The sequence below is a fragment of the Dromiciops gliroides genome, chromosome 2 (assembly GCF_019393635.1).
Source record: "Dromiciops gliroides isolate mDroGli1 chromosome 2, mDroGli1.pri, whole genome shotgun sequence".
Lineage (NCBI taxonomy): Eukaryota > Metazoa > Chordata > Mammalia > Microbiotheria > Microbiotheriidae > Dromiciops > Dromiciops gliroides.
The window spans coordinates 12,161,323-12,183,798 of NC_057862.1; the positions used below are offsets into that span (position 1 = coordinate 12,161,323).

The 22,476-nt window shown below is 42.9% G+C and overlaps 1 protein-coding gene across 1 annotated transcript in view; it reads left to right on the plus strand.

Annotated features, from left to right (window-relative positions):
- The window catches only part of LOC122738178 (lipase member K-like), a 49,720-nt gene extending 28,157 nt beyond the window's left edge, over positions 1 to 21,563 (plus strand). Inside the window, 4 exon segments of the mRNA XM_043980245.1 lie at positions 10,677 to 10,823; positions 13,350 to 13,421; positions 18,102 to 18,173; positions 21,324 to 21,563. Of these exon segments, the coding sequence (XP_043836180.1) occupies positions 10,677 to 10,823; positions 13,350 to 13,421; positions 18,102 to 18,173; positions 21,324 to 21,563 (531 nt within the window).
- The last annotated feature ends 913 nt before the right edge of the window (positions 21,564 to 22,476 follow it).

Consider the following 22,476-nt stretch of genomic DNA (forward strand, 5'->3'; position numbering starts at 1 on the left):
AGGTAGAATGGACCAATACTTCACCTCCTGCTTCATTCCTCTTCCAACCTAGACCTTAGACCAAGAAAATAATCACATCTTTATTTCAATGTAACTGGTTTCCTTTTTCATCCTATGTGTTCCATTTTCTTTTTTAAAAACATGATTCTGGGAAGGGGTCCCTAGGCTTCGGCAGGTGGCCAGAGTCAAAGATCTGGACAGAGGCCACAAGGCTGGATGGAAGCCAGACTATTCCAAAACAGCAGGTCTAGACAAAAGAGCACTAATAAGAAGACCTGGGTTTGACTCCCCGACCTGCTTTTTATTCACATTTCTTTTACCATTCACAAAAGGCTTCGCCCACAGTCTTCCTTGGGGGCAGCAAGTAATACCAGTAACATTGACTCTGTTCACAGATGAAGAAACTAGGTCTCTGAGAGACTGAAGGGCCTTGCCCAAAGTCATACACACATTAATGTCAGAGCCCAGATTCCAAGGCATTTCCTAAGTATGTACCAGCTGCCTTTCCTCAGTTTCTTTATTTGCAGGCTGTGTTGCATTGGACAAATGATGTGTCTTTCCCAGGCCTCCTTACCCTCATTGGTAATCACGATGACAACATTTATATAGCACTTTAAAGGTTTTCAAAGTGCTTTAAAAATGCCATAAAAATATCATCTCATTTCATCCTCATAAACACTGGGAGGTTGGTGCTACTTTATGACTATTTTACAGATGAGGAAACTGAGGCAGATAGCAACTAAGTGATAGCTAAGTAAATGTATGAGGCAGGATTTGAAATCAGGTCTTCCTGACTCCAGGTTCAGCATTCTATTCATTGTACTGCCTGTTATAATAGCATTCCACTACAGGAAAGTGCTTGTACCACCATCACCAGTGCATATGCTTCTACTATGATGAACCCTGATAAGGTCAAAGAAAAGTTTTATGAGAGCCTGGAGACCCTCAACATCAATGTGATGAATGAAGATAAGTTTGTAATGTTGGGTGACTTTAATGCCAGGGTAGGTACAGACTATCAGATATGGCGGGGAGTCCTTGGGAGGAATGGAGTCAGAAACAGCAGTAGTAACAGCCACTTACTACTGAAGACTTGTGCATCTCATGATCTCACCACCAGCATTTGTCTTCCATTTGCCCAAATGCAATAAAATTGCATGGGTGCACCCTTGTTGGGCCTATCCCCAACCAAATGGCATATTTCCCTGTAGCATGTTTGACATTTAATAGACCATGTCTTTGTAAGGAGAAGAGATTGCCAGGTTGTTAGAGTGATGAAGGCTATGTGTGACGCAGAGTGCTGGACCAATCAAAAATGTCCTCTCAAACCTAAATACTCACATTCAATAAAAGCTGGGGCAGCAAGGCAGGGAAACTACCAGAAGACTTAATATCAACAGATTAGAGAGCTTCTCCAAGCAAATTAGTTGCTAACTTGGAGAGAAATCTGACCCAACACACAGTTGGCAACAGTAGAACAGAAAAGGAGTGGGCAGATTTCAGAGATTTGGTAGACAGCATCACCTTTACTCATCTGACTCAGAACACTAACAAACATCCAGATTGGTTTTGTGAAAATGATGGGGGAATTTGGAAGCTGCTAAATGAAAAATGAGAACTTCATAGGCTTTACCAGCAAGAAAGTTCATCCATCTTTAAGAAGGCAACATTTAAATCCATCAAAAATAAAGTACAAGCCAAGTTTAGAGACTATTGGCTCAGTAAGAAGGTGGATAAAATTGAGTTTATTGTTGATAGTAACAATCTAAATCACTTTTATGATACTTTAAAGGCTTTTAATGGGGCCAAATACCTATGGTACATCTCAACTACTCAGTGTAGATGGAGCCACATTGATTAGGAATAAGAATAGGATCAAAGATGGGTGGGCTTAAAACTTCTCTATCCCCAAGGAGTTCAAGGATGCCTCCATTGTCCATCTCTATAAAAGAAAAGGAAATCGGTTGTCCTATGACAATTGCGGGGGTCTCTTTCCTAGTCATTGCTGGAAAGATTCTTGCTGGAGTCTTCCTTAATAGGCTGATTTTACCCAAGAGCCAGTGTGGTTTCAGAAAGGACCAAGGAATGGTCAAAAATGGTCTTTGCTGCCTGACAACTCCAGGATAAATGGCAGGAGCAAAAGAGAGGTCTGTACAAGATGTTCATTAATCTGACCAAGGCTTTTGATACTGTCAATCATGAGGACTTATGGAGGATCATGGCAAAATTTGATTGCCCAAAGAAGTTCATCAATATCGTACACCAGTTCCATGACAGCATGCTTGCATGCATCCTGGATGATGGAAGATGCTCTTGCACTTTTCCAGTCACCAATGGAGTGAAGCAGGGTTGTGTGCTTGCTCCCATACTTTTTAGCATCATGTTTTCACTTTTTTTGTCAGAAGTCTTAAATGAGGATGAAAATGCCATCAAGGTCAACTACCACACTGACAGTAAATTATTTAACTTGAAAAGGCTACAAACCAGGACTAAAGTGGAAGGAGAGTTGGTGCATGACTTTTTGTTCACTGATAATTGTGTGAGTTGCAATAGAGTATGGATCTATTCTATGTCACTTGTACTAATTTTGGCCTGACAATTAACACCAAGAAAACAAATATTCTCCAACGTCCAGCATCACACCATCCATATGTGGAACCATTGGTTAAAGTAAATGAAGAAATTTTGAATGCTGTGGATAAGTTCACTTACCTTGGCAGTCTACTTTACTGGGGTGTACACATAGATGATGAGGTGGGTGCTCGTATTGCCAGAGGTATCTCAGTGATTGGGAGACTCCAAAGGAAAGTGTGAGAGAAAAGAGGTATTAGACTGCCTACCAAATTGAATATCTATAGAGCCATTGTACTGACCTCATTACTGTATGCCTGTATACAACTGTAAATCCTGTACAGTATAGCAGTGTCATGCCAGGAAACTGAATCACTTCCTTTTGAATTGTCTTAGGAGGATTCTGAAGATCACCTGACAAGATAAAGTACTGGACACTGAGGTCCTTTGTTGAGTTGAACTGTCAAGCATTCAGACTACTGCAGAGATCACAACCCTGATGAGCTGGCCACATTGTTCAAATGCCAAACATATGTTTGCCTAAAAGATTATTTTGCAGAGAACTCACACGAGACAGGCACTCACACAGCAGTGAGAAAAAGGTGATACAAGGACACTCTCAAGGTCTCTCTGAAGGACTTTGATATTAATTGTGAGACATGGGAGACACTGGCACAGGACTGCCCAGCATGGTATGCCCACATCAAAGAAGATGTTGTGATATACGAGGAAAGCTCAAAAGACACAGGAGATGAGCAAATTTAGAAACATCTCCACTCCAAATGTTGATGTGGACTCATTGTGCCCAATCTGGGGTAGAGCCTTCCCAGCATGGATTGTTCTGATCAGATACAGTCAGACACACTGTACCTTGACCCTGACATAGTGATATCATTTTGGTCCTCTTCAAGCACAGACAACAATGAATGAATTACTTTGTTAACCTTTATATATCACTTGAAGCTTTGAAAAGCATTTTACATGGATTACCTTTTTTTTTTTTTTTTTGGCAATGAGGGTTAAGTGACTTGCTCAGGGTCACACAGTACATGGATTACTTTAATGGATTCTCACAAACCTTTGAGCAAGGACCCAGGTTTTATTTTTCCTCTTTGATAGACCAGGAAACTGCAGCTCAGTCTCCCTAACTCCTTAATTCATCACTCTCCTGGATACCACTCAGCCTCTGCTCAATGAGGAAAGGAGCCCATGGCTTTTCAAGTCTCTTTCTGTTCTCAAATCCTGACCTTCCCTTTAGTGAGCCTCCTTTGCCTTCTTCCAGTCTCCACCTCTTCCATTTGTTCCCCTCCCTGGTCCTGGTAACTTCAATATCCCATCCTGAGCAAGTCACTTAACTTCTGCCCATTCCTGTCATCCCCACAACAAGGCAGTAACACACCATTCAGGTGTATCTAATATAGGAATTAGCAAGCTATCAGATAAAGCTCAGGTTAATGGGTACTCCTGGGTTAAGCTATGATGGATTTCAGCAGCACATTTGCATTTTAATAGGGAATTTCAAAGTCTTAAAGGAAAATCAGGCCAGGCAGTTTGTGATATATTTGTGGGTCCTTCTACTCCTCTGGAATGATGTAATGCAGGCAGCTTCCTACTTTACTTATACATTGGGTCAATTCTGTGCATACCAGGCTGCAGGCTTTGCTACTTCTGTACATGATTTTGAGAAATCTAGGAGACATTTTTATTTTCCATTAGACTGCAGACTCATACATGAGAAGGTGGACATTATGTCTTAAAGAAACTTTGCATTGTTATTACAATGTATAACAGGGTTGTATTCAGTGGGTACTTGTTTGGAATGAATGAATGAATGAATGAATGAATGAATGAATGAATGAATGAATGAATGAATTACCGGGTGACTCTGCCAACCATGAGTTTGCTATTCCCAGTGATTTTAAGCTTCAGTCAGGCCAGGTATTTTTAGTTATGGAGTCCAGCCTTCACAGGAAATGCAAGATGTTCAGCCCAAAGCACTCTCTTGCTTTGGTGAATCAGTTAATAAGCCTTTCTTAAGCACCTTCTCTGGACCATGCACTGTATTATTCATTGTGGGGAGCAAAGACAAAAGAGAAACAGATCTTACCTTCAAGAAGCTCGCCTTCCCTCGAGAATACTGAGATTCTTTGTCAAGCTGTGACTTCTCTGAATCTGTCCTTATTGGAAGGAATCACAGAGTCACAACAGATCTTAGGGACCATCTAGCCAAATACCATCATGTTACAATGGAAGAAACTGAGGGCCAGAGAAGGACGTGACTTGTCCAAGATGGCACCCATCTAGTAGTGGCAGAGCTGAGGATGATACAGTGCTTCTACCTGCTATGAACTTAAGGAATGCTTGTTTAGCTTAATGGAGTTCAGCTTGTGACTCTTGGTTCCCATCTGAAGTGTTTTCCCTTGTGTTATGGGGTCTCTTCCTAACATGAACCCAGAAGCACTCCTGGTTCTGATTACCTTTCTGGACAAATAGAAAGGCAACAGTGCTGTAGGCTTTGCTAAATGAGAATCAATGGGGATATTGAGCCTGAAGAAGAAGAGTCACAGGGGAGATGGGAAATATCTGCAGAGAACTGAGGCACTGTCATGTGGACAGGGAATTACCCCAGAGGGCAGGGCTAGGAAGAATGGATGGAGGATGCAAAGAGGCACATTTCAGTTCCCCAATAATGGAAGTTATGCCCCAAGTGGGATGGGCTGCTGCAGGAGGCATAGGTTCTCCGCCCCCTGGAGGTCTTTCTGCAATGCCCAGATGCCGCTTCATGGAAATGCTGTACAGGAGATTCTTGGGGAGATCCAGGTTGGACCAGATACCTCTGAGGCCCCTCCCATCTCTGAGGGCTGGGGTTCCATGACTTAACCCATTGCACCAAGTCTTTCTTGTCTGTCTCCTTAGCACCTGACCCATTTTCCTTGATCCTTGGCCATAGCTTGCCTCCTGAACCCTGACCTATTCATTGATCTGACATTTGTTACCTCCCTAATATATTCAGCAGTGCTAGTAAAGGCAAAATGTTCCTATTGCCTCACCCAGGGCTCCTGATTTAATCTTTATTACCCATGCCCTGGTATGGAAAGCTTGCATCCCTCTACCACACCTGAGCTCCATAAACAAGGGACTCAACTGATCACCATTTGCATGGATTCTGGGCACCAGGCAACTTTGCCTCACTCAAAGGATGAAGGAAACATTATGAGTCCCTGGATCAAGTTACACCAGTTGTCTCAGGCAGCTAGTAAGTGTTTGCAGTCACCCAGAAGGAAAATAAGATGAGGACATCACCTCATTCACTCTGTATTGGGTCTAGGAGGCTGGCATAGGATCTAACTCAAGCCTCTTCCTCCCTTACCCAGTATGTTCCTCATTCAAGGTCATCAGACACTGTTCCGTTATGTTACCTGAAGGGTCATTGCTCATCATGGACTTTGGAGGTCCTGGGGCAGGAGAATGAGGAGGGCGCCATGGTTAAAACCAGCTTTGACAGTTAGACAAGTCCCAGAAGAAGCTGCATGGGGGCTATTTTGCCTAGGTAGATACAGTTCTATATCATATGACATTATGGTTGGTTGTTGTCCTTCATGCTCAAAGATGACCAAAATGGCAGCATTATGTCAGGGTCAAGGTCCAGCATGTCCCACTGTGGCTGATCACACCAACCCAAGCTGGGAAGGCTCTACTGCAGGTTGGGCACAAAGAGTACACATGAACATTTGGAGTGGAGATGTCTCTAAATTTGTGCAGCTTATATTCATTGAGCTTCTGATGTTCTGCTTTGTTCATAGAACCCAATCTCTTCTTTGATGCAGGCACGCCATACTGGGCAGTCCTTTGCTAGTGTCTCCCATGTCTCACAATCAATTACAACATTTTTCTGAGAGACCTTGAAAGTGTCCTTGTTTTGGGGCAGGTAGGTGGCACAGTGGATAAAGCACTGGCCCTGGATCCAGGAGGACCTGAGTTCAAATCTAGCCTCAGACACTTGACACTTACTAGCTGTGTGACCCTGGGCAAGTCACATAACCCCAATTGCCTCACAAAAAAAAGAAAGTGTCTTTGTTTTGCTTCTTCTCACCTTTGTGTGAGGACATGCCTTGTGTGAATCCTTTGTAAAATAGCCTTTTAGGAAAACATATGTTTCACATTCAAACAATGTTGCCAGGCCTTCAGAGTTGTGCTTTCTGTAGTAAAGTTTGAGGGTTTGACAACTCAGCTCGAGAAAAGATCTCAGTGTCTTGTATCTTATTCTTCCAGGTAATCTTCAGAATCTTCCTAAGACAATTCAAATGGAAGAGATTCACTTTCCTGGCATGGCACTGGTATAATGTCCAGGTTTCACAGGCACACAACAATAAGAGCATAACAATGACTCTGTAGACCTTCAGTTTCATAGGCAGCTCTCCCACTGCTCTCCCACACTTTTCTTTGGAGCCTCTCAATCACTGAGCTACCTCTGGTAATGTTTGTATCAACCTTATCATTTGTGTGGACATCCCAGGAAAGTAGATTGCCAAGATAAGTGACTAATCCACAGCACTCAAGATTTCTCCATTTGCTATAACTGATGGCTCCATATATGGATGGTGTGGTTCAGGCTAGAAAAGAATGTCTGTTTTCTTGGTATTCATTGTGTGGTAAAAAAAAAAAAATGAAAGTTTTTTAACAGTCAGTTAGAATAACTGAAAGACGCCAGTTTTTTGAAGGACCACCCTTTCGGGGAGGAGACCAATGGCATGAGCTACGCACGCCAGTGCACCTGCTGCGCATGTCAGACTGCCTGCTATGCACTCGACTTCTGGGGTTAGAGCTGAAAAGGCAAGGAGAGAACGGAAGTGGGGGCTTTTTTCCTGCTCTGCTGGTCTCCTGACTGCGCTGGACAGACGGTCTCTCTCTCTCCAAAGGTGGCCTTCGGTTTTGGTGAGTTTTTATAAGGAATATAGACTAAGCTTAGACTTAAGACGATTTGTATTGTGTTTCTACTTTCCTATCCTTCTAATCAACATCCCCTTGTGACTACCATAACAATAAAAGGTCTATCTAGAAAACCAAAAGCTTCTTCCATTTACTAGTCTGGGAGATAAATTAAGGGAAAGGTTAAGTAGGGGAGATTTATGATCTAATATCCAATTTTAAATCTCACAATTGTCAGGCCAAAATTAGTACAAGTGTCAGAGAATAGATCCATACTGTGTTGCTTCTCATTCTCAGAGGCTACACTGAGTGCACAATCATCTGAAAACAAAAAAGTTATGCACCAATTCTCCCTCTACTTTAGTCTTGGCTTGTAGCCTTTTCAAGTTAAACAATTTACCATCAGTGCAGTGGTTGACCTTGGTGCCATTTTCATCCTTGTTTCATCCTTTTGACGTCATTGAAAACACCATGATAAAAAGTATGGGAACAAGCACCGGCCCTGAATTCAGGAGTTCCTGAGTTCAAATCCGGCCTCAGACACTTGACACTTATTGGCTGTGTGACCCTGGGCAAGTCACTTAACCCCATTGCCCTGTAAAAAAAAAAAAAAAGTATGGGAACAAGTACACAACTTTGTTTCATTCCATTGATGACTGGAAAAATGCAAGAGCACTGTCCATTATCCAGAACCCATGCAAGCATGCTGTCATGGAACTGGTGTACAATACTGATGAATTTCTCCAAGCAACCAAATTTTGCCATGATCTTCCGTAAGTCCTCATGATTGACAATATCAAAGGCCTTGCTCATATTAACAAACATTGTGTACAGATCTCTTTTCCACATTATACGATGTAGAATGATATGATATGATTAACATTATTTTCATTGTCCTTAACATTGTCCCTGTAGAGTCGGGGAAGTCCCCCTCAGGAGAAGTATATTCCAGAGGTGGTTGAGCTCAGGGACAAGACTATTCAGGACCATGGAAAGTCCAACAGCAGTTCCATTGGCCAGAAGGAAGTCAAACTTGAAATCCATAGACCTTTCCCTCTGAGGGCAACCTTGGAATGGAGGGGAGGCTGGTCAGCCCCTCCCCCCCAATCTCTGAGATGTAAGTCTTCATCCCTCCTTCTCTTCCCCCAGAGTCTGCATTATTTTCATTCTTGGACACTGCTAGTCACAACAAACATTTCTTGATTACCAGCTGTATGCCAGGCACTGAAAGTACAGAAACAGAAAAACAATTCAGCTCAGAGCTTCAAAGAACTTACATTTTATTGAATGAAGGACCTTGTGACATTGGCTAGGATGGCGGGGTGGCAGGAAGGAATAGTGGGATAGAAAGAGCTGTGGACTGGTTGGGATCGAAGGTGTAGCACTTCTGACCTCTCTCCTCTCTTTGAGCTTCAGTTTTCTACCCTGAAAAAAAAAGAGGCACATGGACCAGATGCACTCTAAGGCACCTTTGACCTATATCCTATAGTCCTGTCATCTTGGGCTTCCTGTGTGACCTCAGGCAAGTCACTTTCCCTTGCCAGACCCAGTTTTTCATCTATATCCTAAATCTCCATCCCATTCTTTGACAGCCATCCAAAACTCTACAATGTCCTGCCCATGTGCTCCTGGCTCCAAAACGAATACATAGCCTTAGGTGCTGCTGCTTATTCCTTGTGTGACTGGAGGCAAGTCATTTCTCCTCCCTCAGCCTCCTTCCTCTTCTGTAAAATAAGGCCATTGGATTAGATCATCTCAAAAGTCACTTTGATCTCTAGAACCAACGAGAATCCTTTAGTAAGATGTAAATAATCATGAAGGGATAAGCTCATGAATCTTTGTCAGCCACTAATAAAGATGAGGAGGGAGTGATCGGCAATGAAAGGGGCAATGGAGTTGCCAAGACAACCTCTCTCTACTTCACCATTTTGCTTAGCTCACCTCTCCTATCAGCACCTATCAATTGTTAGTGTCAAGCCAGCCCCTATCTGAGGGAATCAGAAAGACCAGATTGTAAAGGTCTCTCCTCATCCAATTTCATCCCTCTCCACCCAGCTGCTAAATTAAGATTCCTAGTACAGAGGAATCAATGTGCTTCATCACTGCTCAAGAAGCTTCATTGGCTTTCTCTTGCTTCTATGATCAAATACAAACTTCTCTGTTTGGCGTTTAAAGTCTTTCACAATTTGTGTCCAGCTCATATTTCCAGATTTATTCTCTAGCTACTAGAGAGGGTGCCTGGAGTAAAAAAGACCTGAGTTCAAATCCAATCTCAGACACTTAATAGCTGACCCTCAGAAAGTTGCCTGCCTTAGTTTCCTCAATTGTAAATGGGAAGAATAGACCCTACTTCACAGAGTTGTGAAAATCAACAATGAAAATATTTGTAAGGCACTTAGAACAGCACCTAGAACATAGTAGGCATGTTTATTTGGGGTAGGATACATGCTTATTTTCCCCCTCTTCCCCCTTGTCAATCAATATTATGTAATATATTTTCCTGACAAATTGGGCCAACTTGATGTTCCTTGTATATAACATCCCATAGCCTACCTGTGTGACTTTGCCCAGGCTGTTTCCCTGCTTGAAATGCACTCTCTCCTCACCTCTGCCCAGAGGTGTGCTGGTAAATGTTTAGCAACTCACTTGGAGGGAGGGTTGATGTGACCATGACACACTTTTAAGTTTAATCTGAATTATTAATGTTTTCTCCATCACCTTTTAAAGTCACAATAAAAACAACAAGAAGAAATGGGGCCCCAGTTTGCTGTGCTAATGATTTCCAAAGTGTCAATGCTCACATTAAAAATTTAACAATTGGCTCTCCAGAGTGGTTTTGCCTCTACCCTTCAAGGCTTCTTTCCTTAAAGAATCAGCTTCCCTGAGCCCCCAATTGTTAACATTTTTTCCTACCCCAAATTACTCTTCCTATAGTTTGCATTTCCTTCTATGCATATGTTATTCCATCCCACTTCCACTAGAGTGTGCATTCCTTGAGGGTGTAGACATATTGAGCAGGTTACAATCTCTTTGGGCCTCATTTTCTCATTTGTAAATTAAGGGGGTTGGACTCAATAGCTTCCAAGTTTGCCTTTCGTTCTGAATCTGGGATCCTACAATCTCCAGTGCTTTTGCTATGAATTGAAGTTTGAATATATTTATCATTTCTTTTGCAGGTTCTGTTTAACAACAAAGATATGTTTTCACAAACCAAGTTTAAACAATTCCTTGCAACTGACATATGTACCCTCCAAATTTTTCACTGGCTGTGTAAAGACATATTCCTTTACATGTATGGATCTGACTATAGGAACTTAAATGAGGTATGTGGAGGCACCTTTCACTGGGGAGAGGGTTGAGGAACAAGTTCTTCTCTTTACTTATATTAGAATTATCTGGAAATGATACTCAGGGCTAATATTTTTCCTCCTTAATTTAATACATCCCCAAATAACAACAATAACAACAAAACCTGTTTTCATAGGTGTGGGGGCAGCTCTTAACCTATCAGACGGGCTTCCCTGGATTATAGGCTCATGGGATCAGAGATTTAAAGTTAGGAAGAACATTGGAAGTCATCTAGCCCAATGGCTTCATTTTACAGATAAGCAAACTGAGGCCTCAGGAGATGACTTGTCTTGCCTAACATCATACATAGGCTCATGGATCTAGAGATGGAAGGAGTCTTAGAGGTCCTCTTAGTCAACTCTATTCATTTTACAGATGAAGAAGCTGAGACCCCGAATGATTAACTTGCTCAAGGTCACTCAGGTAGATAGATGTCCTTGGGTGGCCAAGCACTTCAGAACTCAATGGCCAAGCTTTCCCCACTGAGCAGGTCCTTGGATGACACCCTATCTCTCCCCAGACCTGGCCTCTGTACCTTTCCCACTCATGATCATGGAATCACAGAACCTTCAGTTTAGAAGAGACCTCAAAGCCTTCTGGGCCAATTCATACCTGAACAAGTATCCCCTTCATGATATACCCAACAAATGGTCTTCCAGTCTCTGCTTGGGACCTCTAGAAAGGGGAGACCCATTCTGAATGTAGGTAGTCCATCCCACTTGGGAATGTTTACCTTATAGCAGCTCCAACTTAGCTTTCTGCAGTTTCCAATAGGAGCTGCTGGTTGCCCAATGCTCTTGGTATAGCCCTTGAGAGCCCAGAGTCCCTAGGAAAACAAGAGTAATCCTTGGAGACTGATTTCTTTTTCTTTCCTTCTTTCCTTCTTTCTTTCTTTCTTTCTTTCTTTCTTTCTTTCTTTCTTTCTTTCTTTCTTTCTTTCTTTCTTTCTTTCTTTCTTTCTTTCTTTCTTTCCTTCCTTCCTTCCTTCCTTCCTTCCTTCCTTCCTTCCTTCCTTCCTTCCTTCCTTCCTTCCTTCTTCTTCTTTCTTTCTTTCTTTCTTTCTTTCTTTCTTTCTTTCTTTCTTTCTTTCTTTCTTTCTTTCTTTCTTTCTTTCCTTCCTTCCTTCCTTCCTTCCTTCCTTCCTTCCTTCCTTCCTTCCTTCCTTCCTTCCTTCCTTCCTTCCTTCCTTCCTTCTTCCTTCCTTCTTCCTTCCTTCCTTCCTTCCTTCCTTCCTTCCTTCCTTCCTTCCTTCCTTCCTTCCTTCCTTCCTTCCTTCCTTCCTTCCTTCCTTCCTTCCTTCCTTCCTTCCTTCCTTCCTTTCTTTCTTTCTTTCTTTCTTTCTTTCTTCCTTCCTTCCTTCCTTCCTTCCTTTCTTTCTTTTTTTGTGTGTGAGGCAACTGGGGTTAAGTGACTTGCCCAGGGCCGCACAGCTAGTAAGTGTCAAGTGTCTGAGGCCAGATTTGAACTCAGATCCTCCTGACTCCAGGGCTGGTGCTCTATCCACTGTGTCATCTAGCTGCCCCTCGCACTCCCCTTTTTTCTTGGAGACTGATTTCAAGGAAGTTCTGCTACTCTAAAGTTGGATAAATATTGGAGAGATGTTCTGAGGGAGAGGCCACCCCGATGCTATCTTGAGAAAGGTTCATCCCAAATCCCCAAACTGCTCAGTTATCAGAAATCTCGCCCTTTCCCTTCATTACTTTGGAATAAGGGAGGTCCCCCGCCGACAATGAAAAAGCCAGCACCTGGGTGAGCTCATAGCCGCCTGGATATAAACGGGCACAGCATGCCTTCTCTGAGGAGCGGTGGGCTGAGCTTTGCTGCAGGGCTGGAGAGCAAGACCCAGGATGATCAGAACCCATGGGGGAGGGGATGGATGTAGCACCCCCTCAATTCAACTCACTTCAATTCAATGCCTTTTTACCTTTTCTCCTTTTTTTTTTTTTTTTTTTTTTTGTTGTTTTTGTTTTTTTGCGGGGCAGTGGGGGTTAAGTGACTTGCCCAGGATCACACAGCTAGTAAGTGTCAAGTGTCTGAGGCTGGATTTGAACTCAGGTACTCCTGAATCCAGGGCCGGTGCTTTATCCACTGCGCCACCTAGCCGCCCCACCAAAGTTTGCTTTAATGGTACCAAACTTGTGGTACCCTCTGCTGGCCTCCTGCAGCCTCGCTTTTCCTCTTTCCAAATGTGGAATTCTATTAATCTCAGCTCCGTCTCACATTATCTCTGTGAAGTCATTTTGTCTCAGTGAGCCTCAGTTCCCTCATCTATAAAATGAAGGCATCGAATTAGATCAGAGGCGTTTGGCCTGAGGTCCATAAGCTTAAATTCTTTTTTTTTTCATGATCGTATCTTAGTATCACTGGTTTCCTTTTTCATTCCACATATTTTATTATGTATCTTTAAAGACATTACTTATATTAGAGCTGCTTCTTCCAAGAAGTCAAGCAGTTTGGCAACTTGTAATCAAGCAAGAGAAAGACACATCTTTCTTTTCCAGAGTCGCTTGGATGTCTACATGGCCAATTTTCCTGCAGGAGCATCTGTCCAGAACCTGGTCCACTGGGGGCAGGTACCAACCCCAAAGTCCTTATTTCTGCAACCCCCAGGACCCTCCTCCTTCCCTAGAGTCTTCAAAGAACCTTCCTGAAGAAGCACTGACATAGCTGTAGGAAGGTCCCCAACCCCAGAACACTTGAGAGAACCTGATCTCAAAGGAGAATTTACCGAGATCTGTGTTCAAATCTTGGCTCTCCTATTCTTGCTAAGAGTGTGAGTGACCCCGAGAAGTCATTTTAGCTCAGTTTATTCATCCACAAAATGGAGGTAATCAGGATGATGCTACTAACTCAGAGTTGTCTTTAAAAGGATGGAGTTGGGAGCACTTTAGCAAACCTCTCTGAGCCTGTTTCTTCAGCCATAAAATGGGGATTAGAATAATTACATGACTGACCTTACAGAGTGCATAAGCTTCAAAAAGAAAAAGAAAACAATGTAAATCTGACTTATTATTAGCCAATCTTAGTTTTCCTAAAATTTCACTTGAATAGTCATGTGATCTTTCCCTCTCTCCAGGCTTCAATTTTCTATTCTGTACAATGTGTGGGGGCAGGGGTGGGAAGGATGTAGAAACTGCAGAGAACATAATACTTCCCTCTTCTCACTAAGGAGGTGTGAGCCCATGGTGTCAGAATACTGCATACAGTGTCAGACAGGAGAGCATTTGCCCACTTGTTTCTGTTGACCTGCTTTTATTTCTGCAAAAGGGTGTTGAATGTCAGAGGCTACATGAGGAAATATGCTGTTTAAAAGACATCAGCACCTTTTTTCAAGTGAGATGGTTCTACTAGATTTAATTCAATTCCACAGATATATCTTTTTTTTGGGGGGGGGCAGGCAATGGGGGTTAAGTGACTTGCCCAGGGTCACACAGGTCGGATTTGAACTCGGGTACTCCTGAATGCAGGGCCGGTGCTTAACCACTGCACCATCTAGCTGCCCCTCCACAGATATATCTTAAGGGCCCTAGGCTCTGTGCTAGCATTAGGCATACAGAAAAACTCAATAGGGCCTACCCTTGAGGAGTTTGTAGTCCATTGGGAGAAGTCAGTGAATAGAAAGTATATATAAATAGAAAGTAATTCTGAAAGGAAGCTAGCCTGAAGAAGTGGGGGATCAGAAAAGGCCCCATGTTAGAGGTGGCACTGGGGTTGGGCTTCTCCAGGGCAGTGGCAGAACAAGGATCAAGAACATTCCAGAAATGGCCGTCAGCCAGGGAAGGCACCTTCCATGTGCCAAGCACTGGGCTAAGCACTGGGGGATACAAAGAAAAAACACCAAACAGTTCCTTTCCCCAAGGAGCTTCCAGATTAATGGAGGACACAACATGCCAATGCCAATGCCCAAGCCTGTCCATGATATCGACACAGGAGATGGAGCTTAGTTGAAAGAGGAAGTCAATGAATCTTTGGGAAGACCAGCAGAGGCCTTCAGCAGAAGGTCATTTGTGGGGGGCAAGCTAGGTGGTGCAGTGGATAAAGCACTGGCCCTGATTCCCTGGGCAAATCACTTAACCCTTATTGCCCTGCCCTCCCAAAACAGAAGGTCGTTTGTGAGTTGAGTCCCAAAGGAGACCAGGGAAACCGAGGTGAAGGGAAAGAGGGAGAGTATTCTAGGTATGGGGGGTAGCCAGTGGAAAGGCATGTAGACCTAGAGATATAGTATCATGTGTGAGGAAGAGACAGGAGGCCAGGCCCTGGATCAGGGTGGTGGGGAGTACCATATAAGAAGACTGGAAAGGTAGAAGGGGGCTAGGTTATGAAGGAATTTGAATGCTGAACAAAGCATTTCACATTTGGTCCAGGAAGAAATAGGAAGCCACTGAAGCTCATTGGACAGGGAGGGTGATTGACAGCTCATTTTTAGAAAAAGCATGTTGGCAGTAGAAAGAAGGATGCATTAGAGGGGATCAGGTGAAATGCAGTGGAGGGACAGTTAGAAAGCTATTATAGTACCATAGGCAAGAAGCGATGAGAGATTGGACTAGGGTAGTGGTTGTGTCAGTGGAGAGAAAGGGACCTATAGGAGGGATGTTATAGAGGCAGGTCAAGGAAGATCAAGCTCGAGAAAAAGTCCCTAGTTTGGCAATGAAGAGGTCATCCGTCACTTTGGAGAGGGTGAGAAGAGCACTCATGTAAAGACTCAGAGGCAGAGAATGGATTGAAGTTTGGTAATGGACTAGATATGTCAGGTTAGAGAGATGATTCAAGCATGACACCACGGTTGTGAGACTGGTTAACTAAGAATATGGTGGTCCCCTCAATGGAAATAGTGGAGAATTGGGGGACAAAGAACATGAGCTTTTTTGGCTGCAGTCAATTTGAGATGCCTCCAGGACATCAAATTCTAGATGTCCAAGAAACAGTTGGAGTTGCATAATGGTGGATCAGCAGGGAGACTACAGCTGGATATTAAGACCTGGGAGCCACTTGTATAGAGATAATAATTGGACCAACAGAAGCTGATGAGATCACCAAGTGAGAGAGTATAGCCTGCAGTGAAAAGAGAAGAGAGCCCAGGACATAGCTTTAAGGAATGTCCATGTTTGGTGGGCATGAAATGGATGAAGACCCAACAAAGGAGACTGAGAAAGAGTAAGTAGGAGAAGAGCCAGGAGAGAACAGTGTTATGGAAAACTAACAAGGGGAGAATATTTAGGAGGAGATGGCTATGTGGAAGTCCTTTAGTACAAAGATGTATTGGGAGAGAAAGCCAGTGAGCCAGATAGAAAACTCAGGAAGAAAGTCCAGAGAATTACTTGATTCTCAGTAGATAATGGCCATTAGATTCTGGATTTGGGTGATGAATTTGGATAGAGTGAACTTCAAAGGAGGAGAGCAACTACAGCTGAAGGAGAATCTGAAAGAGGCAATGAGGAGCATTCTGACTCTCTCTCTTGAGACTAGTATACCATGGAATATGATAGAGGATGTACCCAGGGCTGGAGAAGATGGCCAGGAATGCAATCCCATCCAGTGGTACCCTAGTGTCTGAGAGTGACAGAATACAGGGTGAACACAAGGAAGAAGTTTAATTCAATGGGAAAAGTTGGTTATCATGGAAGGAACATTCCAGGGAGTTCAGAGGAAGGGATGTGGGGTATGGAGTAGGATACTGGAGGGGTAGGATTGAAGTGGACGGGAATGAGAGAATAGTCGGTGGGAGCTGGAAGGAGGTAGTTTTCTCTTAGTCAGCCGGGGAATCAATATCTCTGGCATTGGGAGAGTAGGAGCCTACACACACAGAGTGTACACATTCATATATGTCTATGTATGTAACACACACAACACACACAGAGTGTACGCATCCATATATGTCTATGAACTGTGAGATTTAAAATTGGATATTAGATCATAAATCTCCCTTCTTTAACCTTTCCTTTAATTTATCTCCCAGACTAGTAAATGGAAGAAGCTTCTGGTTTTCTAGTTAGAGCTTTTATTGTATGGTAGTCACAAGGTGATGTTGATTAGAAGGATAGGAAAGTAGAAACACAATACAAATCGTCTTAAGTCTAAGCTTAGTCTATATTCCATATAAAACTCACCAAAAGCCGAAGGCCACCTTTGGGGAGAGAGAGACCGTGTCAAGCGAGTGCTGCTGCTAATTGCGAGCCGGGCCCACTCGAACTCTCATCAGCATCAGCCTGTGCAGCGCAGTCAGGAGACCAGCAGAGCAGGAAAAAACTCCTACTTCTCTCCTTGCCTTTTAAGCTTGCACCCCAGAAGTGGAGTGCTAGCAGGCAGTCTGACGTGCGAAGCAGGCAGACTGGCGTGCGTAGCTCATGCCATTGGTCTCCTCCCCGAAAGGGTGGTCCTTAAAAAAAAAACTGGTGTCTTTCAGTTATCCTAACCGACTGTTAAAAAACTTTCATATTTTTTTATCACAGTAACACACACACAACACACACACAGAGTGACGCATCCATATATGTCTATGTACGTAACACACACACCTCACACACAGAGTGTACGCATCCATATATGTCTATGTACATAACACGCACACACAACACACACATAGAGTGTATGCATCCATATATGTCTATGTACACAACATACATATACAACATACACACACAGAGTGTACGCATCCATATATGTCTATGTACATAACACACATATACAACATATACACACAGAGTGTACGCATCCATATATGTCTATGTACGTAACACACATATACAACACACACACACACACACACATGCCATAGGGTATGATTCTGGTGGGAACAGTTGTACTGATGAAGCCAGGTGGGCAGAATGTAACCTCCACTTATTCTCCTTGGTCTGCTGGTCTCTCAGCTATGGACACAGACTTAACACAACTGTCTTGTCTCACATATTTTTTCTTCACTCTGATTCTCCAGGGTTGGATCCTTTGGTCTGTGTTTCTTTAATGGTTTGTGGAGAAGGCATTTCCATGCCTATGAAGCAGTAGGGAATGAAGTCTAGGCTTGTGATTTTCACTGGTACAAGGTGCTCAGTGAAGAAAGTCCTGTTCCCCATGCAGGGCAGCAGCTTCTGAGCAGTTTATGCTGAGTCTAAAGAGCTATTGAGAGTCAGGTACTCATTGTGTGCCAGAGACAAGACTTTTATCTTATGTCTTTTTGGCTTGGAGACCATCCCTCTACCCACTGTGCTGCACTGCTACGTGTGTGAATGCGATCATTCTTTTTCTCTTCATTCTAGCTCATCTCTTCAGGGCAGTTGCAAGCATTTGACTGGAAAAACCCAGCTTTGAACATGGAGCATTATAATCAGGTATGCGCCGTCAGACATGGTCAGGGTTTGGGAAAGCCTATCCCCGACCAAATGGCATATTTCCCTGTAGCATAGACCCTGCATATGATCCATTTCAGATCAACACCAGGGAACAGAAAGAATCCATTTGCAGTTGGATTGCATCGCCAATGTAATCATAGGACTTAGCAGTGAAAGGGACTCTCTGGATCATCTAGCTAATTACTCCCCTTCAGAGAAGAAAGTGGACTTCCAGAAAGGGAAGATGATTTGCCCATGGTCACACAGCTAGTGATTAGTACAGCCAAGAACAAACCCATGTCTTGAGATTCCCAATCTAGTGTTATTTTCCTTCACCTCTGAGGTCTCCCAGAGGGTTGTCAGTCACATTGCCTGGATAGACTAAGTCTATTTTTTTTTTAATTTTTTTTTTAAGTGAGGCAATTGGGGTTAAGTGACTTGCCCAGGGTCACACAGCTAGTTAAGTGTTAAGTGTCTGAGGCCAGATCTGAACTCAGGTACCCCTGACTCCAGGGCCGGTGCTCTATCCACTGCGCCACCTAGCTGCCCCTAGACTAAGTCTGTTTTAAAGGCTCCATCAGGCTTCCTTTAATGGGTAGAGCCATAACCTCCAGGAAGTGGGAAAAGTCACATTTCACACTTGAAATCAAAAGAGCCAATGTTGAGTCCCAGCTCTTCCACTTCCTAAGTCAGTAACCATGGGGGGCGGGGCGGGAAATGACTCCACAGCTCTGAGCCTCAGTTTTCTTATCTGTAAAAGGGATACAGGGGGGCAGCTAGGTGGTGCAGTGGAAAAAATACTGGTCCTGGATTCAGGAGGACCAGAGTTCAAAACCGGCCTCAGACACTTGACACTTACTAGCTTTGTGACCCTGGGCAAGTCACTTAACCCCCATTGCCCGGCAAAAAAAAAATAATAATAAAATAATAATAATAATAAATTAAATTTTAAAAGCGGGGGCAGCTAGGTGGTGCAGTGGATAGAGCACTGGCCCTGGAGTCAGGAGGACCTGAGTTCAAATCTAGCCTCAGACACTTAACACTTACTAGCTTTGTGACCCTGGGCAAGTCACTTAACCCCAGTGGCCTCACTAAAAAAAAAAAAAAAAAAGGGATACAGTCATTCTGGCTCTCCCTATCTCTCAGGGTGATTATGAAGAGAGCATTTTGTCCACCTTAAAGCACTCCACGAATCTGAGTTGGGAAGCATTACCAACCTGAGGGGGACTTGCCCTGTAGGGAAGACATTCAGTTGGGGGTCTAAAACCAGAGCACATTTATGGGGAGTATGGTGACAAGTAGAAGTCATGGAACAAGCAGACAAACAGAACACCTGGGAACTATGCCATAGGGTGATCAGTGCAAGGAACTGGGATTGTTTGGCTTGAAGAAAAGAGGGCATGGAGGGGGGGAAACATGATAGTATCATGTATTTCTTTTTTTTTTTTTTAGTGAGGCAATTGGGGTTAAGTGACTTGCCCAGAGTCACACAGCTAGTAAGTGTTAAGTGTCTGAAGCAGATTTGAACTCAGGTACTCCTGACTCCAGGGCTGGTGCTCTATCCACTGTGCCAACTAGCTGCCCCCATATCATGTATTTCTAAAGCTGATGTGTGAAATAGGGATTTGGTTCTCAGCTTGATACCAGAAAGCAAAAGTGGAAACTGTGGGTAGAAAAGCTGGCAGTGGGGGGCAGGATGCAGGGACCAGGGTGGGGGGAGAGAGATCTGCTACATGTACTAGAAAACTTCCAAACAATGAAGAGGATGCCAGACAGCATGGTCTGCCTCAGGAGCTGGTGGGTTCTCTCTTACTGGATCTTACTAGATGCTCACATATTGGGAATACAGCAATAGTGATTCCTGTTCCAGTATGGGTGGGATTAGAAGGTTTCTGAGGGCCCTCCTTCCTCTGTGATCCTCTGATGGTTATCTCTAGCTAGAAAAACGACTCTGGGGACAAAAATCTATGATAGGAAGACAGTTTCCCTCCTCAGATTAGGATATAGGCATGAAGTCCTCAACTAACTAGATGCCTGGAGTCTATCCATCATTTGAAGGACATGTGCTAGAAATTCTGAACCAGCATAAGAGTATTTTATTATTTTCAAGTTACATGTAGAGATAGTTTTCAACATTTGGGTTTTTTTGTTTGTTTTTTGGCAAGGCAATGAGGGTTAAGTGACTTGCCCAGGGTCACACAGCTAGTAAGTATCAAGTGTCTGAGGTCAAATTTGAACTCAGGTCCTCCTGAATGCAGGGCCAGTGCTTTATCCACAGTGCCACCTAGTTGCCCCTTCAACATTTGTTTTCATAAGATTTTTGGTTCCAAATTTTTCTCCCTCCCTCCCTTCTCTCCCCCTCCCCAAGACAGCAAGCAATCTGATATTGGTTATATATGTACATTCACATCAAACATATTTCTGTATTAGTCATGTTGTGAAAGAACCTCAAAAAAGAAAAAACAAAAACAAAAAAAGGAGAAATAGCATGGTTCAATCTGCATCTAGATTCCACAGTTCTTTTTTTCTGGATTTGGAGAATATTTTCCATCATGAGTGCTTTGGAATTATCTTGGACCATTGCGTTGCCAAGAAGTGTTATTTCTATCACAGTTGATCATCACACAATGTTGTTGATACTGTGTACAATGTTCTCCGGGTTCTGCTCATCTCACTCAGCATTTCTAGCAATTTGTTGATACTGTGTACAATGTTCTCTGGGTTCTGCTCATCTCCCTCAGCATTTCTAGCAATTCTGGATTACTCTTTTCTGACGCCAAGGAAGGATCCAGTTACAGTTCAGTAATCCTAATGGTAAACTGGCTTCCATCTCAGCAACTGGTTATTAGAAATAGGTAATTAAAAAAGAAAAACTTATATTAAAGACAATTTCTGGTGCTCCTTTGGTGATAAGCAGGGGGTAGGGTTAGGGGGGGCGGAACTCCTGGTTTTCAGCTCTTACTGGAAGGATAGTTCTCATAGCACTTCCTGTAAGTGTAATCTATGCTGTCAATATGGCTTCATTCTCACCATTCTCATAAAAATTGTGTAAGCCTCGGAGCATTGGAGAAAGTGATTTACTTTTTAGGAAAAGTTTCTGCTAGTATGTGGTTTGCTGAGAAAACATTTCCCCCTTTTAATCATATTCAGGTCACTCCTCCTTTGTACAATGTGACATTGATGAAAGTACCAACTCTGTTATGGAGCGGGGGAGAAGATACAGTGGCTGACCCATTAGATGTGGACAGTTGGCTTCCCAATATCTCTAACCTCATTTACCACAAGAGGATTCCCTACTACAACCACATGGACTTTTACCTGGGAATGGATGCACCTCAGCAAGTTTTCTATGAACTAGTTAGTATAATAAAGAAAAATATGCAAACTTAAATACCTTGTAAGGTTCTCTCTCTGTGTCTCCTTTTCTCTCTGTCTCTCTCTTGACTAAGCCACAGCTTAGTTGGAAGAGAGGGGGGATTCGCAGATGCTTTTGGGTGTGTAGAAAAACTTGCTCTCCAGTTCTTGTACTTGGGAGGGCTCAGGAAAAGGGCGGTGATTGCTTTCAATGTGTTATTGAAAGCATTTTGCTAATTAGTGTGGAAGAAAAACTTAGGACTCTGCATTTCTTGGTGTCAAGTCTGTTATAGACATTGCATGTCTGCATATGTATAGATACACACATAAATATATATGCATATACATGTAGATGTATATTACAAACACACTGCTTAGAGGCATATTCAAAGAGGATTTTCCTCAGCTAATTGAAATCCTCTCCTCCCAGGGTAGGTCTTCACACATGTTTATAGAATTCAGAAACAAAGACAAAAGTTTGCCAAGCTAAAGCAGAAGTATGAAGCCCTAGGTAGAGTTTTGGACTCATTAACAAAATAACAGCGATAATAATGTTGGAAGGTCCACCCAAAAGACTTTCTTCCTACTTAACCTTAAGGTTCAAAGGATCTCAAACTCTCTCCAAACTTCATTGTCTTCTAAAAAGAAAGACAGATGAGATTCAAGACTAATTAGACGCTAGAAAGGAAGAACATTGGGACATCATCCTTTTGAGATTTTGACTGTGTGGATGAGCTTGGGGGACCAAAGACTTTTACCAAGGGCACTAAATTATACTATATAATGAGTATTTAAAAGCAGAAATGGAATGGTAGTGTTTAGGAGTCTTCTAGAGTAACCAGAGGACTGATACATAGACACACACACACACACACATATATATACATACATATATCACTATATGATATATACTATATAGTTATATGATATATAGCTATACACAAATATA